This window comes from Saccopteryx bilineata, chromosome 3 (genome assembly GCF_036850765.1).
Source record: "Saccopteryx bilineata isolate mSacBil1 chromosome 3, mSacBil1_pri_phased_curated, whole genome shotgun sequence".
NCBI classification, from domain to species: domain Eukaryota; kingdom Metazoa; phylum Chordata; class Mammalia; order Chiroptera; family Emballonuridae; genus Saccopteryx; species Saccopteryx bilineata.
This window is the reverse complement of record NC_089492.1, coordinates 233,947,111-233,962,948: the sequence shown is the minus strand read 5'-3', so window position 1 is coordinate 233,962,948 and position 15,838 is coordinate 233,947,111. Positions and strand designations below refer to the sequence as shown.

General features: G+C 42.8%; 1 protein-coding gene and 1 non-coding gene across 2 annotated transcripts in view; both read left to right on the top strand.

The window, feature by feature from the left end:
* The window catches only part of IL12RB2 (interleukin 12 receptor subunit beta 2), a 91,794-nt gene that overhangs the window by 47,173 nt on the left and 28,783 nt on the right, over nt 1-15,838 (top strand). Inside the window, exons 9-10 of the mRNA XM_066264982.1 lie at nt 3,301-3,520; nt 13,169-13,369. Of these exons, the coding sequence (XP_066121079.1) occupies nt 3,301-3,520; nt 13,169-13,369 (421 nt within the window). The remainder of the gene's footprint in view (nt 1-3,300; nt 3,521-13,168; nt 13,370-15,838) is intronic.
* Nucleotides 12,390-12,465, top strand: TRNAA-GGC (transfer RNA alanine (anticodon GGC)). Its single transcript has one exon. It is a non-coding gene; the product is annotated as a tRNA-Ala (tRNA).

Below are 15,838 nucleotides of genomic sequence, written 5' to 3'. Positions count from 1 at the left end.
ACTGAAAGCCGCAAATTATATGTCTTTGGAATCAACTGTATGGCATTGGTGAGACTTCCTTATGGAGCTGTGGTATAAGCCGAGTCAAGATGGCTTGGCTCTCCATCAACTGACAGAAGAGTCATATGAATATAATGGGAGAAGTGCCAATTATGATGATTTTTCAGTCAGAGTAAGTGAGATAAGGGAACTCGCTCAGTCATGCACCAAGTACACTTTGAAACAGTTCACTTCCCCTTAGCGCACTGAATCCTCCAATAAGCCCATGCTGTACTTAGAACTATCCTCATTTTACAGATCAGAAATGGAGCCTCAGAGAAGTACAATAACTTGCCCATGGTCACACAGCTGCAATGTGGTAGAGCAAGAAAGCAAGGGATCTGCCCAAAACAAAACAGAACAAAACAAAAAAAGTCTTTACAAAAATGTTTTTAAGTCCTAAGAAGAAATAATTTATCAATTAACAGAAACACCTTTCTTCTAATATACTTTAAAACAAAACAAAAACCAGGGACCCTGAATTCTGACATGTGTTAGATTTTATCCTGTCGTGGATTATATTCATCGAGTTGTTTTTGATGCTGGGAGCCCTTTTAGGCAGAACTCTTAAAATAAGTCTATGAGGGAGCCGTTCACTCTTTGCTTCTCAGACAAACCCAAGTTAGAAAGGTTGTTTACGAAGTTAAATCATTCCCCACAGGACAGGACAGAACGAAAACTGAAGGACAGTTTTCTTAATGGCAATAGGACAGCTTTTCCTTTTTTAGCGTTTACTAATAGGAGAGGATGACAATGACAGTGGGAACACTGGGTTGAGACCAGCTTCAGCACTTCTCAAGGGAGTACAAGAAGTACCAGGTCTTCAAGACACTCCCAGGGATGCCAGAAACGGTCCAGACATCTCTTCCTCTCCTATATCCACCAGGGGGCGCACTAAAACTCACATAACTTGTCTGTGGGGACTACTTGAGTCAGTTTCTTAACCACTCCAAACTTCAGCACCCTCATCAGAGTAGGGAGTTATAAGGATTACATCTAACAATAGATGTGAAGCTCCCAACTCATGGCATGATAGTTTCTGCCTTATCACTCACCCAAATAAACAAATACTGAAATAAAAATAAGTTCATCTGGAAAGACCCAGCTGGCTACTGGGGTCGCAGTTCTTCTGGGTTCACAGCTTGTCTCTTTGTGTCTCAGGGCCATTGTCTCTGAAAAAACAAAAAAAGAATTCTGGATCTCCACCTTCCCAAAATTACTGACATTGTTGATGTTCCCTGTCAGAAAGTACCACAACCTCACAATTAAAGTTTTATAACTTGGGGGCAGAAGAGTGACAGATTTCCAGCCATGAAACATGGTGGCCCATACTTACCAGTTCATCTTCTCAGGCTCAGCAACGTGAGGAGCAGATGTCAGAGTCAGGGGGTCACTAGTCTAGAAGTCAGGAGCCCTGGATTCTATTCTCATCCCTTCTCTTAATCCCTGAGTGGCCTTAAGCAAGTCACTTCATCTCCCTGGGACTTAGTGTCTCATTGGTAAAAGGAAATGTTGAATTAATTGTTAATCTGTAGACTCCCTTTCTGTTCTGTTGTTCTGTGATGATATTCCATTCCATGTGGGCCATAGGGGCAATGACATAAATTTTTGCAAACTTTATGTTGTAATTTTTTAAAAAACTGAAACTATACTGTTTTCAGTTGCTTCAGTTGCTACCAGGCCAGCTGGGTAAATACTTGTTTTCCCATTGGCTCATTAGACCTGTTGGCTCATTGGACCCCTTGACTCATTGGACCCATTGGCTCATTGGCCCATTTTTGAATTTAGAGAAGGAGACCAGTTTCCTGAGAGAGGTTAACTTTTATCCCAAAACTTGAGCTTGATGTTTTTATACAAGCATAACTCACAGAATCCCACATTTATTTGTCTAACTACCTCAACCCCCACACTCACCTTTTCATTGATATTTTCAGCTCTAAAATATGGGATATGGAAGGAAAAATGCAGAAGTGTGGTCTAGGCCCTTTACTACTCTCTGAGAACAAACACTCATCTCTCAGATCCACAGCTCTGTTTACTAGATCACTGTGATCACCTGGAGTTTCATAGCAGTCAGTGGGCAAGGTCGTTGGCTCCAGGATGATTTGGCATTTCCCCCCTTCTTCCAGCATTCTGCCATCAGATTGAATGAGGTTCCTGAAGTGTCTATGAAGGATAATGAGAGCAAGATAATAATGGCTGATTTGAAAGGAGTTTGTTTTGTTTTTCCAGTTTGGGCTCTGTTTGCTTAATTGTCAGAGTGGGACTGAATATCTGTGTCTGTGGCAAGAATGGAGAACTTGGTGAACTCGGTTAACTATGGCAGGTGCCGTAGAGTGGGGATGCATAGAAATGGAGTAATAGTCCCGCCTCTGGAACTCCAGGGGAAACAGATAAGCTCTTAAAAATCTTGTTTATGGCCCTGGCCGGTTGGCTCAGCAGTAGAGCGTCGGCCTGGCGTGCGGGGGACCCAGGTTCGATTCCCGGCCGGAGCACATATGAGAGGCGCCCATTTGCTTCTCCAACCCCCCCCCCTTCTTCTCTGTCTCTCTCTTCCCCTCCCGCAGCCAGGGCTCCATTGAAGCAAGGATGGCCCGGGCGCTGGGGATGGCTCCTTGGCCTCTGCCCCAGGCGCTAGAGTGGCTCTGGTCGCGGCAGAGCAACGCCCCGGAGGGGCAGAGCATCGCCCCCTGGTGGGCAGAGCATCGCCCCTGTTGGGCATGCCGGGTGGATCCCGGTCGGGCGCATGCGGGAATCTGTCTCCCCGTTTCCAGCTTCAGAAAATACAAAAAAAAAAAAATCTTGTTTATGATTTTGCGAGCAGCACTGAATTTTCTATTTAAAAAGTTATATGTGTGTGTGTCACACAGTTAGAAATGGTGATTGAGAGGGGCTTTGTGCCTGGCCCTGGGTCACATAGCTGGTGGTTGGTAGAGCTCGAACACAAATCCCACAGCTTCTGAGTTTAGATGCTGCTCTTGTTCCATTGGACATAACTGAGTTTTCTATTATTGGGAAGTTTCATTTTGAAGCAAGAAAAAAATTCAATGTGTTTTTACTTTAAAAAACTGTTAATTGACATTTTTCTGTAAATGCTGGGGGTAGAAGGCAGCATAAAGTATGCAGTAGAAGAGATGGGAGGGTGTGAATTAAAAGACCACTCAGATGCAGCCACCTGCTGCAGAAGCCATGAGGTCCAGGCGCAGAGCCTCCAGCGACCCTGTCTGAGCATGCGCAGTAAATGGATGTGTTTCGTTGCAGAATCTGAGTGCATCAGAGGCAAGAGGAAAAATCCTCCACTATCAGGTGACTTTTCTGGAGGTGGAAGGGGAGAAAGCCATACTACAGAACATCACAGAACATACCTCCTGGATCTGGGTCATTCCCAGAACTAAGAACGGGGCTGTGGCTGTGTCTGCAGCTAACTCAAAAGGCAGTTCCCTGCCCACTCATATTAATATAATGGACCTGTGTGGAGCAGGTAAGTACCAATTTTCCTTTCACATCACCTGTGGGAAACTGTTTTACTCATCTCTTATCTTCCACAGGCTTAGCTCAGGGCCTGGCATGAGAAGCACTGGAATTTAGACTTTGGAGTTAACTGCTTTCAGAGGCTGTCATTTCTACTCAGACTGTCAGTGGCCTTGGACAAGTGAATTAACACCTCTGAGCTTTACTTCTCCCTGCCCTAAAGTAGGGATTACATCATCTGCTTTGCAGGCCACTGTAAGATTAAATACGGAGACTAATACACAGCAGGTGCTTAATAAGTGTTAAGGAAATATCAGTTACATTAAATTGAAAACAAATATCTGGCTAATTTTTCCAGAAGCAAGAATCATATGTGCTGTCAGGTTCTAGACAAAAACATCTTACACTTATAGTCAAAACATTATTTTTAAACCAATAGTAATAAAACAAAATTCTGGCTCTAATGAAACTATAGTAATATTTTTCTATATTACAGCTAGCTCTGTATTCCAAAAATTTTGACAGGTATCCAATTATCTATATTGAAACCTTCCCAACTAGCTATACACATTTTATAGTTTTATTCTCTGAAAACTCACTTCTCTGGATAAAAGCTTATAAGTAGACAAGAAAACGGATACTAATGCTATTTCTCAAATTCTGTGTTGTAAGAAGTCCTAACTTTTTCCAGAAATGCCTAATAGAATAAAACTATAATTAGGTCCTTCCTTAAAATTCAGTGTAACAGTTTTCTCTACATATGAGTCTAGTAGTTATTATTTTGAAGAGCTTCTACCAAAACATGATTATTTTATATATACTGTTAAATCTTAGTTATGTATCTTTTCGGTCATATATCTATAAACATAGAGATAATAGAATAATAAAAAAATAACTAGAAGAAAATACAAGAAAGTATTGATATAACCTTGGGTTGTTATAGGAGTTAGGAATTACTCTTAGGAGTAAGGGTCGCTCTTACTCAGAGGCCTGACGACAGCGACTTATTTATTCTCACACATTAAAGAAGTGAGAAATAGGCCAGGGCTGGTGTGACAACTTATTGACATCATCAGGACTCCAGGCTCCTTCTTTTTGTTCCTTCTGCCAAGTTGGCTTTCATCCTCAGATGGAAATGGTCCAAGGGAACTGCCAGAGCTCTAGCTATTTCCATGTAGGCAGCAGAAAAGAAACTAGAGAAAGGCTTGCCCCCTCACTCTTGAGGAGCTTTGCCCCAGGTCACAACATACTTGCAGTCACTGACTCTATAAATCAGTCATCTGGCCACATCCAACTGCAAAGGAGGCTCAGAAATATATTTCAGGCAGCAATGGTGCATTGCCAAAGAAGATGAAGAGAGGGTATTTGGTAGGCTACCGGTGATCTCTGCCTCATATGGGATAGGTACCAGAGGCAGAAACATGAAGGGAAAGATGCATTAACTATGGGAGGAAAAGCTTAAAATTTCTGCTTAGTAAAATTAATTTTTTTTTTATCTATTTTTAAGTGAGAGGAGGGGAGATTGAGAGACAGACTCCTGCATGCTCCCCAACCAGGTTCCACCCAGCAAGCCCATCTGGGATCAATGCTTAAATCAACTGAACTATCCTTAGTGCCCAGGGCCAATGTTTGAACCAATCAAGCCGCTGGCTGCTAGAGGGAGAGAGAGAGAAGGGGGAGAGGAAGGGGAGAGAAGCTGATAGTCACTTCACATTTGTGCCCTGACCGGGGATCAAACCTGGGACGTCCGCATGCCAGGCCAATGCTCTGTCTACCGAGCCAACTGGCCAGGGTCATTAAAAAATTTTAAAACACAAAAATAAAACTTTAAAAATACAAATAGCAGTATTTTTTTCAGAAAGTAACATCATAAAACCATGTTCCCACTTTCAGATCTAACAAATGTTAATTAAGATTTTGCCAGATATTTTTTTCTATTTAAAAAAAAAAGTTTTTTTGTTTTTTTTTTATTTAAAAAGTGAATTCTGTGGGGGAAATTGAACTCATACCACTGTTCAGTATCCTGCTGTTGTTAAAATGCAGTATGTCAGAATACCTTACTTCAAACATCACTGCAGATGAGTATTGGGAATATAAACATCAATTTTCCGGGCCTGTTCCAGGCTCTTTATTTAGATTTCTTAACAACTCAAAATGACACACTCATTATTTTAGGGTTGGCCTCGCCTGTATTCATTCAGCCGTCCTTTATTGAGCATACTGGAGTCCAGCAATAAGTTGAAAACAATATTGTTGGGGCCCTCCAGTTACATTTCGTCAGGCGGGAGAGCAGATACATAAACAAGCACGCTGTAGTACAGCAGGAGACGTGTGAGGTTAGAGGTGCACCCAGAGAGCCCTAGAAACTGAGAAGAGCCAAAGTCTGGCCTTGAAGCGGAGGCAGCCTGTGAGCAGGCTGTGGAGAGACAAGCTGGCAGTATCCAGGTACGGGAGTGCGGGTGAGCAGGGATGAAGGTCTGTTTGAAAGTGGGATCTGAGCGAGCGTAGAGGTTGATAAAAAGAATCAGGGGTAGAAGAGTTGAAGATAGAGGAGGAAGAGGGGCTAACCAATGGAAGGAAGTCCCTGGGGAGTTGGAAGATAATGGGATCCAGTGACAGTTTAAAGGAGCACTTCTCTCAGAATGGACAGTGTTAAATAAGGACGGGTCTCACTAAGCATGATCATGTAGAGGAGGGAGACAGGACTCTGAAACAGTTCTCCACCACCGAGCTTTCACTAAGAGGAACGTGGTCCTGGTCATCTGGGATTCCCAAGAGCCTTTTGCCTCACCTAAGACCACACCTCACCATTCAGTACAAGTTGTGGTGCACCTGGAAAGACTAGCAAATCACATAATCCCATCCTTGATGGCTTTTGTCTCAGACACATTCTGAAGGATCTGTAGAAATAGTGCACCATAATTTTGTGTCTCCCTCTCTTTCAATATATGTTCACACTGCTCACATATATAGGTTTTCATTTAGGAAAGAAAGAAATAATGCCCCGACAGGCAGAATTAGGTTGATGTTGAGAGAAGTAGGGACAACTTCAGTATAAAAAGTGCCTGCTACAGCCTTGTGCATCAAGAAGCACAAGACTGATTGTGTTGATTTGTGATGAAAACTGAATGTTTGCCAAACTCACAGCTAACAAGTAAAACATATTTCACGTCTGAGACCAGTCCCTCTGCTCAAGAATTCTTGAAACTGTGGGATCAATCAGAAGCCAGTAGAGTCACAAACAGGCCAACACAGGTGTCAGAGACTTAGACCCCAGGAGGTGGAATAACTTAGCCAAGATCATATATCCAATTAATGGCAGAGCTGGGTGAGAAAACCAGGCCACCTGTCTCTTAGGTGGTCACTTTTCCAAATATCTCATGAACTTCATAATTCTATTCAGAAGCTCTCACTGAAAAGGGAGATGGGAGGTTGAATGACTGAGGCTAAAGGAATAATTTTGAAAGGTCACAGAGAGAAGGTGAGTTGTGAGCAGAGATCTGAAGCAAAGAACAAGCCCTGGAAGACCCCTTGAGGGAGGAAATCCAGGCAGGTTCCTGGCAAGTGTGGTGACTCAGAGGCAGAGCAAGGCCAAATTGATTTGCTTAGCTAATTCCAGAGAAAACAGTGGCTAGGCTCTCCTGGCTCTGTTAGCCCGTCACCTGGCAAAGGGTCTTGTGAATCATAGGTGCTCTAAAAATATTTAATGAATGAATGCATTTCATTAAAAAAAAAACATCCTGACATAATAGGTCAGATAATAAGGTTAATGAAGATAAAGGAACCACAGCTGGGGAATTCTAGCCTGTCCAGCCAGTGGTGCAGTGGATAGAGCATTGAACTGGGACGTGGAGGACCCAGGTTCGAAGCCCCGAGGTCGCCGGCTTGAGCACGGGCCCATCCAGCATGAGCAGGGACTCACTGGCTTGAGCACGGGGTCGCTGGCTTGAGCATGGGATCATAGACATGACCCCATGGTCGCTGGCTTGAGCCCAAGGTTGCTGGCTGGCTTGAAGCCCAAGGTTGCTGACTTGAGCAAGAGATCACTTATTCTGTTGTGCTCCCCCCCCCCCGCCCCGGTCAAGGCACATATAAGAAAGCAATCAGTGGACAACTAAGGAGACTAAGGAGCTGCAATGAAGAATTGATGCTTCTAATCTCTCTCCCTTCCTGCCTGTTTGTCCCTATCTGTCCCTCTCTCTGTCTCTGTCACAAAAAATAAAATAAAAAAGGAACGACAGCTGGGGAATTCCAGTTCCTGGAATTAGGCAGGTTATAGGCTCTGACTGCCCTCGGGATGCCGCAGGATGGCAGAGGGCCTGTGCAGTGGGGAATAGTGATGGAGGGAGGGCTGAGGTAGCACTTTCTGGTGGCACTCATTTTTCTTGCCTAGGTTGTTGGGATGTGATCATTGCCTGGGCATTTCTCCTGTGGGGCAGGTAAGCCCTGAGAGCAGGGCCGAGAATCTTCAAAGAAGTCCTAGAAACTTACTGGGGAGAGGAGCTGAGAGCTCGGAGTGTCTGCGGGCTGGCTGGTCCCTTGAGATTTCTTGTGCCACCCACCCTGTGGGCCTGGCTGTTACAGAAGAGAGTAACAGCCCCACTCTCCCATGAAGATCAGTGCCAGACAAAAAGGCACGGGTATGTTTTGGAGGTGCTAAGGACACCTATGGGGAACCTGGGGACAGGTAGAACTCAGGTTGCGTCACTGCGGGCTCTCTGACCTGGTGCTTTCCACCCTGAAAAGCTCCTCCTCCCAACTTACACTTACCTGGAGGAGCGCGAGCTATAGCTGAGCTTTTACACCCCCACAGAAAAATGAAGGTCAAGGCTGCCGATCAGTCCAAGAAAATAAAGCATGACCCCAAATGAGAAAATTAAGAGAAATCTTAGGGGGCACAAGTTCAGGGTGGGGGGTAAGTTAACAAATGTAACAACTTGTGCCATAGGAACTGTAGCTAATGCAACAGAAGAAGAGCTTAGAATAAGCATAATAAGTATTTCTAGGAAGGAAAATAAGAGAGGATGATAGAAAATGAATCAGAAAAAGATGGTTGTGAAGAAGCCCCAAATAAAGAGATTCAGGCCTGACCAGGCAGAGGCACAGTGAATAGAGCGTCGGCCTGGGACACAGAGGACCCAGGTTCAAAACCCGAGGTCACCGGCTTGAGCACTAGCTCATCTGGCTTGAGCATGGGCTCACTGGCTTGAGCTCTGGGTCACTGGCTTGAGTGTGGAATCATAGACATGACACCATGGTCGCTGGCTTGAAGTCCATAGGTCGCTGGCTTGAGCAAGGGGTCACTGGCTTGGCTGGAGCCCTCCATATAAGAAAGCAATCAATGACCAACTAAAGTGCCACAGTGAAGAATTGATGCTTCTCCTCTCTCTCCCTTCCTGTCTGTCTGTCCCTACCTGTCCCTCTCTCTGACTCTCTCTCTCTCTGTCTCTCTTGTAAAGAACTCAGCCAATGGGTTGGATAGCAGAAAGGACTCATCAGAAGATTGAATGAGTAAGTCAGAGAGTAGGTAAGAAACTCTTTAAAAAGGCATCAGAAATAAGAAAGAAGTTTAAAAAAAAGAAAAATAACTTATAACACTGAAAGGATTGAAAGAGAAATAATGACCACGTAAAAGGAATCCCAGTGAGAGAAAAAAAGTAAATGAAGAAGAAAAATACTTGAAAATATTTACCAGAATCTTACAGAACGCGCACCCCCCGATGCAGGATGGCAGTGGTAGCAGAGGCTGTGTGCATATGAGGGGCAAGGAGTATATGGAAAATCTGTATCTTCTGCTTATTTTGCTGTAAACTTACAACTTCTCTAAAAAATAGCCTATATTTTTTAAAGTCTCCACAAATAATAATGCAGAATAGTCAAGCAGGGTTGATTCTGTGAATATAAAAATGGAGCAATATCAGAAAAATTCAGTATCAGTATCAGTGTAATTCATCACAATACTGAGAGAGAAATAAAGGAATATGTTCTTAACAGATATAGAAAGGTATTTAGTTAGAAAAAGCTTTTAGTAATATGTTATTTTTAAAAACCTATATAAAAACTGAATAAAAGAAAACTTTTTAGCTTTTTAAGATTTTTCTATCAAAAACATGCAGCAACTATCATCCTAATAAAGATATACAGTCACATTCTCCTTAAAAATAGCAACCAGATAAAAACAACAAAAAAGGAAATACAAGGTTTAATTTAAAGATTGGAAGGAAGAGATATTTTAAGTATGCATTTAATAAGATTATTATATGGAAAATTCAATAAGGGCAATAGACGAATTATTAGAAGTAACTAGAGTTTAGCAGGTTTGCCAGACATAAGAATAATAGACACAAATTAATAGTAGAAAAAGTAGAAAATAAGAGGCCATTTAAATAGCAAACAAAAAATATAAAGTGTCTAGGAAGTAACCTAACAAAGAATGCATGAAAACTTGCCTGACCAGGCAGTGGCGCAGTGGGTAAGCGTCAGACTGGGATGTGGAGGACCCAGGTTCGAGACCCCGAGGTCACCAGCTTGAGTGCAGGCTCATCTGGTTTGAGCAAAAGCTCACCAGCTTGAGCCCAAGGTCGCTGGCTTGAGCAAGGGGTCACTTGGTCTGCTGAAGGCCTGTGGTCAAGGCACATATGAGAAAGCAATCAATGAACAACTAAGGTGTTGCAATGCGCAATGATTGATGCTTCTCATCTCTCTCCGTTCCCGTCTGTCTGTCCCTGTCTATCCCTCTCTCTGACTCTTTCTCTCTGTCTCTGTAAAAGAAAAAAAAAATTAAAAAAAAAAGAATGCGTGAAAACTTTAAGGAAGAATTTTTGAAACTCCATTAAAAGGTATAAAAAGAAAGCTGAGTAATTTCAACGAAACAGCATATTTATGAATGGAATGATTTAACATTGTAGCAGCATCAATTTTCCCTGAAATAACTATATTTAATTAAATTCCAGTAAAAAATACCAACTGGAATTTGGGGAGCCTCTGATAAATTGATTCTAAAAGTTACATGGAAGAATAAAGTTTTATGAATAACCAATACTATTTTTGAAAAAAAAAAAAAGCAAAATGAGAAGGAAAGTTTACCACCCAGTCAGACATCACAAAGCCTAGTAATGTGAACAACGTGTTCTAGTAAAGAAGCTGACCAGACGCAGACCCAATGATATATAGAACTTGGTGCATGCTGGGGATGGTATCACATTTGAAAAAATTGACTCACTGTGTGGAAAAAAATAATAAAATGTATTCCCTTAAAAAAAAAAAACTAATAGGAGAAAATGTGGTTGAGTATCTTTGTGACCCCAAGATGGAAGGATCTCATAAACAAGACTCAAAATGTACAAACCATCGATAGAATCACCTCCTTCAAAGATACATTGTAAAGTTATCGGAGAGTTGAAAGACTGGAGTAAGATATTTTTAGTGTTAAAAGTGACAAGTGATTAAGATCTAGTATATAAAAGCTATTTCTGCAAACCAGAGAGACAGGAAACTCCGAGAAAAATGAGCCAAGTTTATGAACAGGCAGTTCACATAAGGGGGAAAAGGTGATTAGTAATATGTGAAGAAAAGCTCAGTCCCATAAGAAATCAAAAAATGAAAATAAAACCACAATTAAATGCCACTTTGCACATACCAGATTGGCAAAAATTAGAAAGTCAGAAAATACTAAGTGTTAAGGGGTGGTAGGAATGAGATCTTCCAAGCTTTCTTGTTGGGAGTGTCAACTGATCGGCTATCTTAAAGGACAGTCTGGCCAGTTCGGTGAAATATGTGAATTACGACTGAGCAGCTCTGCGCACGTACACTCAGAGACATTCTTACACAGGCACACGTGAGGACAGGCAACAGAATATTCACTGCCTTGTGTCAGTGTAAATGTAAAAAGGTCCCAACCTGTAGAGAATTTTTATGAGGTTATTTGAGCCAAACTGATGACACATGCCGGGCATAAAGATCTCAAGTGCTTTGGAGAGTAACAATTTTGCTGGTTTTTTTTAAAATTAATTAATTAATTAATTAATTTTTATGACTAAGGCAGAGAGAGAGACAGAAAGAGGGACAGATAGGGACAGACAGACAGAGAGAGAGATGAGAAGTATCAATTCTTCATTGTGGTGCCATAGTTGTTCATTGATTGCTTTCTCATATGTGCCTTGACGGGGGTGGAGGGGGTGCTGCAGCAGAGCAAGTGACCCCTTGCTCAGGCCATTGACCTTGAGCTTTAAGCCAATGACCTTTAGGCTCAAGCCAGCGACTGTGGGGCCATGTCTATGATCCCACACTCAAGCCAGCAACCCCGTGCTCAAGCTGGTGAGCCCAAGCTCAAGCCAGCAACCTCAGGATTTTGAACCTGGGTCCTCTGCATCCCTGTCTGATGCTCTATCCACTGCGCCACTGCCTGGTCAGGCTTGCTGTTATGCATTTGAAACTAAAGAGAAGATGTAAGGAAGATCACATGAAGGTGGGAAACACAGGCAGGGATTGGATTAGAAGATTATGTGCTTTCTTGAAGGTGGTTATGCCTTTGAAGCATATTATTTCTGGCATCTTAAAGGTGTGTTAACCTAGATGCGCAAAAACAATGGACAGGATTTGAATAAAAATCTTTCACTTAAGAAGTTATAGGCCTGAGATGTGACTACGCACCATGACCTGCCCTGTTAGAAATTTATGATCTATTAAAGCACCTTTTTGTTTTGGTTTACATTAGTAAAGAGTTGAGGAGAACCTCTTGTTTGTCACTTGAGACTGGACAAATAAAGGGCTGAAGCAGAAGTCTAAAGGAATGAGCTAAATTTACATATAAGAGCAGGATGGCTCTATCCCAGAAACACAATGTTGAGTGAATATAACGGTTAGAAAAAGCATTTGAGGCCCTGGCCAGTTGGCTCAGTGGTAGAGCGTCGGCCTGGCATGCGGAAGTCCCGGGTTCGATTCCCGGCCAGGGCACACAGGAGAGGCGCCCATCTGCTTCTCCACCCCTCCCCCTTTCCTTCCTCTCTGTCTCTCTCTTCCCCTCCCGCAGCCGAGGCTCCATTGGAGCAAAAGATGGCCTGGGCGCTGGGGATGGCTCCTTGGCCTCTGCCCCAGGTGCTAGAGTGGCTCTGGTCACGACAGAGCGATGCCCCAGATGGGCAGAGCATCGCCCCCTGGTGGGCATGCCGGGTGGATCCCGGTCGGGCGCATGCGGGAGTCTGTCTGACTGCCTCCCCATTTCCAGCTTCAGAAAAATACAAAAAAGAAAAAGAAAAAGCATTTGATTTATTCCCAGTACAGTTCATGAAACAACTCACAATCACAAAGCAACACTAAGTTTCAAGGGCATATATATGTTTAAATAAACATATAAGGTGGCTTAGAAGGATGCATATTACACTCACAAAGAGAAGGTACCATTGGGGACACAGAAGTGGAAAGTGAAATGGAAGATGAAGGGGAAGTAATTCTACAAATCACACTACCCGGAGTCCTTGTCCAAGCTGATGATGCCAGTTCTCAAAGAACTGAGAAGTAGGATGAACTCTAATCTGTGCACCTGAAGACCTTAAACAGAAATTGGTTCTTCCTAAAACTTTGCTAGGATGAGTTGTTGTTTTATACCTTGATCTACAGTGAGTTTTGTTTTTGTCCTTCCCTATTTTCCCCCATATAGGGTTTCTGGCTCCTGGCCAGGTATCTGCAAACTCAGAGGGTGAGGACAACATTCTGGTGACCTGGGAGCCTCCTGGGAAAGCTGCCTCTGCCGTCCAAGAGTACGTGGTGGAGTGGAGGGAGCCCCGCCCGAGGGGAGGCCTGCGGCCCCCTCTGAACTGGCTACGGACTCGCCCCTATAATGTGTCTGCTTTAATTTCAGGTACTTAATTTTTCACCCTCCTTTTGGAAGGTTACTAAATTTACGTTTGTTTGAGGAAATTGCAGGTGGGAACCCAAAATCCTGCCTTCAATTACGAGTGGCTCTATGAGAAAGAGGGACAGCGATGACCAAGGGACCATCAGGACAGAACTTCCGAATACACCACTGCAGCCATAGGAGACCAGCTGGTTGACTAAAAGCTCTAGTATTTATGGAAATCCACGTGCCTGACACAGGGCTGTAAGTGAATCATTAAAACAAACGAGCATGGCTGAGAGCTAAATAGTAACCAATCAGTGTGATGGGTACCTTACATTTGGGAGTTCATATAAGTCTCAGAAAAATCATGTACAGCAAGAGTTATCATGCCCATTATATAGGTGAGGACACCAGGGGTCTTTCATTCCTAGTTCTGCTGTTTACTATTTGTGTGGTAATAAATTCAGAATTATCTCTATGCTAATTGATGCCTCTAGTCCTCAAATTCCAAATCTGTCAGTGATTATAATCAAGTGATCGAAAGCATCTGAAAGCATATTAAAATGATTGGACAGACGCAGGCAATGTCCTTTTAATTACTTTCTTTTTACTGATTGCTTTCAAAGAGATAAAGGAAGAGAGACAGAGACAGAAACAGAGAGAGAGAAAAAAAAGCACTCATTTGTTGTTCCACTTAGTTGTGCACTCATTGGTTGCTTCCTATATGTACCCTGCCTGGGGATCAAACCAGCAACCTTGGTGTTTTGGGATGACTCTAACCGACTGTGCTGGCAATGTCATTTTTATTTTTTTATTATTAGTTATTTTTATTTTTTTAGCGAGAGAGAGAGGGACAGACAGGATAATAGAGAGATGAGAAGCATCAGTACTTCACTGCAACACCTTACTTGTTCATTGATTGCTTTCTCACATATGCTTTGACTGAGGGGTTTGAGCCGACCCCATGACCCATTGCTCAAGCCAGCAACCTTGGGCTTAAGCCAGCAACCTTTGGGTTCAAGCCAGCAACCATGGGGTCGTGTCTGTGATCCCACACTCAAGCCAGCGAGCCTGTGCTCAAGTCAGTGAGCTCAGGGTTTCGAACCTGGGTCTTCAGCATCCCAAGCTGATGCTCTATCCATTGTGCCACTGCCTGGTCAGGCATGGCACGTCATTTTAAAATGTAAGTTCACTTAAGTGCTGGTTCTGCAGCCAGACTATTTAAATTTGAGTCCTGGCTCTGTCACTTACTAGGTTGAATAATCTAGGTCAAATTAGTTAACTTCTCTGTACCTCAGTTTCTTTATCTTTAAAATGGGAATAATATTACCCACCTCATTGGGTTATTGTGAGGACTAACTGAATTAATATAGAGAAAATGTTTTAAGCAGTGCCTAACACATTTAAAGTGCTTGATAATTTAGCTATTATCATCATTATAATAGAAATTATTATGGTGATTATTACTGTATTTTCCCATGTATAACATGCTCCCATGTATAAGGCACACCTTAATTTTGGGGCCCGAAATTTGAAAAAAAAATATTACCTAAAGTTTTTTTTTTTTTTTTTTTTTACCTAAAGTTTTTGAACTCAAGTTTTACTCATATAAAATTCATATAACTCCTCATCACTGTCAAAACTCCCATCCATTATTTTGTCCTCATCTGTTTCTGATGATGAGTCATTGTCTTCAACAATGAGCATGAAAACAAGCGTGCAAAAGCGGGAAGTGCAAGTCAAAAAATCTACAACCACTGTATAAGACACACCCAGTTTTTAGACCCCAAATTTTTCAGAAAAAAAGGTGCATCTTATACATGGGGAAATACGGTATATATCATAGGGCAAAAATGTTAATAGGCTTTCCAGCTCTAAATCCCATAACACTTCCATGACACCATGACAGTCATTGCACCTGTCCAGGAGGGTACACACACCCTGCTGAAGGAAACAAGATTTACACGGATAAACAAACAGAGCGTACCGCATGATACCTGAGCTGGTCCCTAACTGTGCGCCGCTTTTACACTCCAGCTGCTCAGATTTTTCGTGGGTTGCGTTTAGTTTTAATCACTACACTTAAAGAGAATGCTGCCAGTGAGCAATAGAGGAAGGCGAGCAAGTCAGTGGGACCCTGGAGCTTTTCATGTGAAAACCAAGCCACTGGGACCCTGGAGCTTTTCATGTGAGAACAGCTTAGCACATGGAGAGAAGTCCCGGTGGGGGCGGGGGTTTGATGGCCGTGGCTGGCTTTGACGTGTCCACGAAAAGCAGTATGTGTCCTTTATTGTTCCGGAGGGTAAAACTGAAGTCTCTGCATCGAAACTGTGAGAAGGCAGATGTCAGCTCTATTTTGAGAAAGAACTTTCCTTACTTGATATGGTCTCTAATGGGACAGTTGATTTTCCCTGGAGTTGTTGCAGTAGAACCACTTTTCCTTCAGGGCTCTTATGCCCATCAAATCGGATGAAACAGTGCATAGGGACA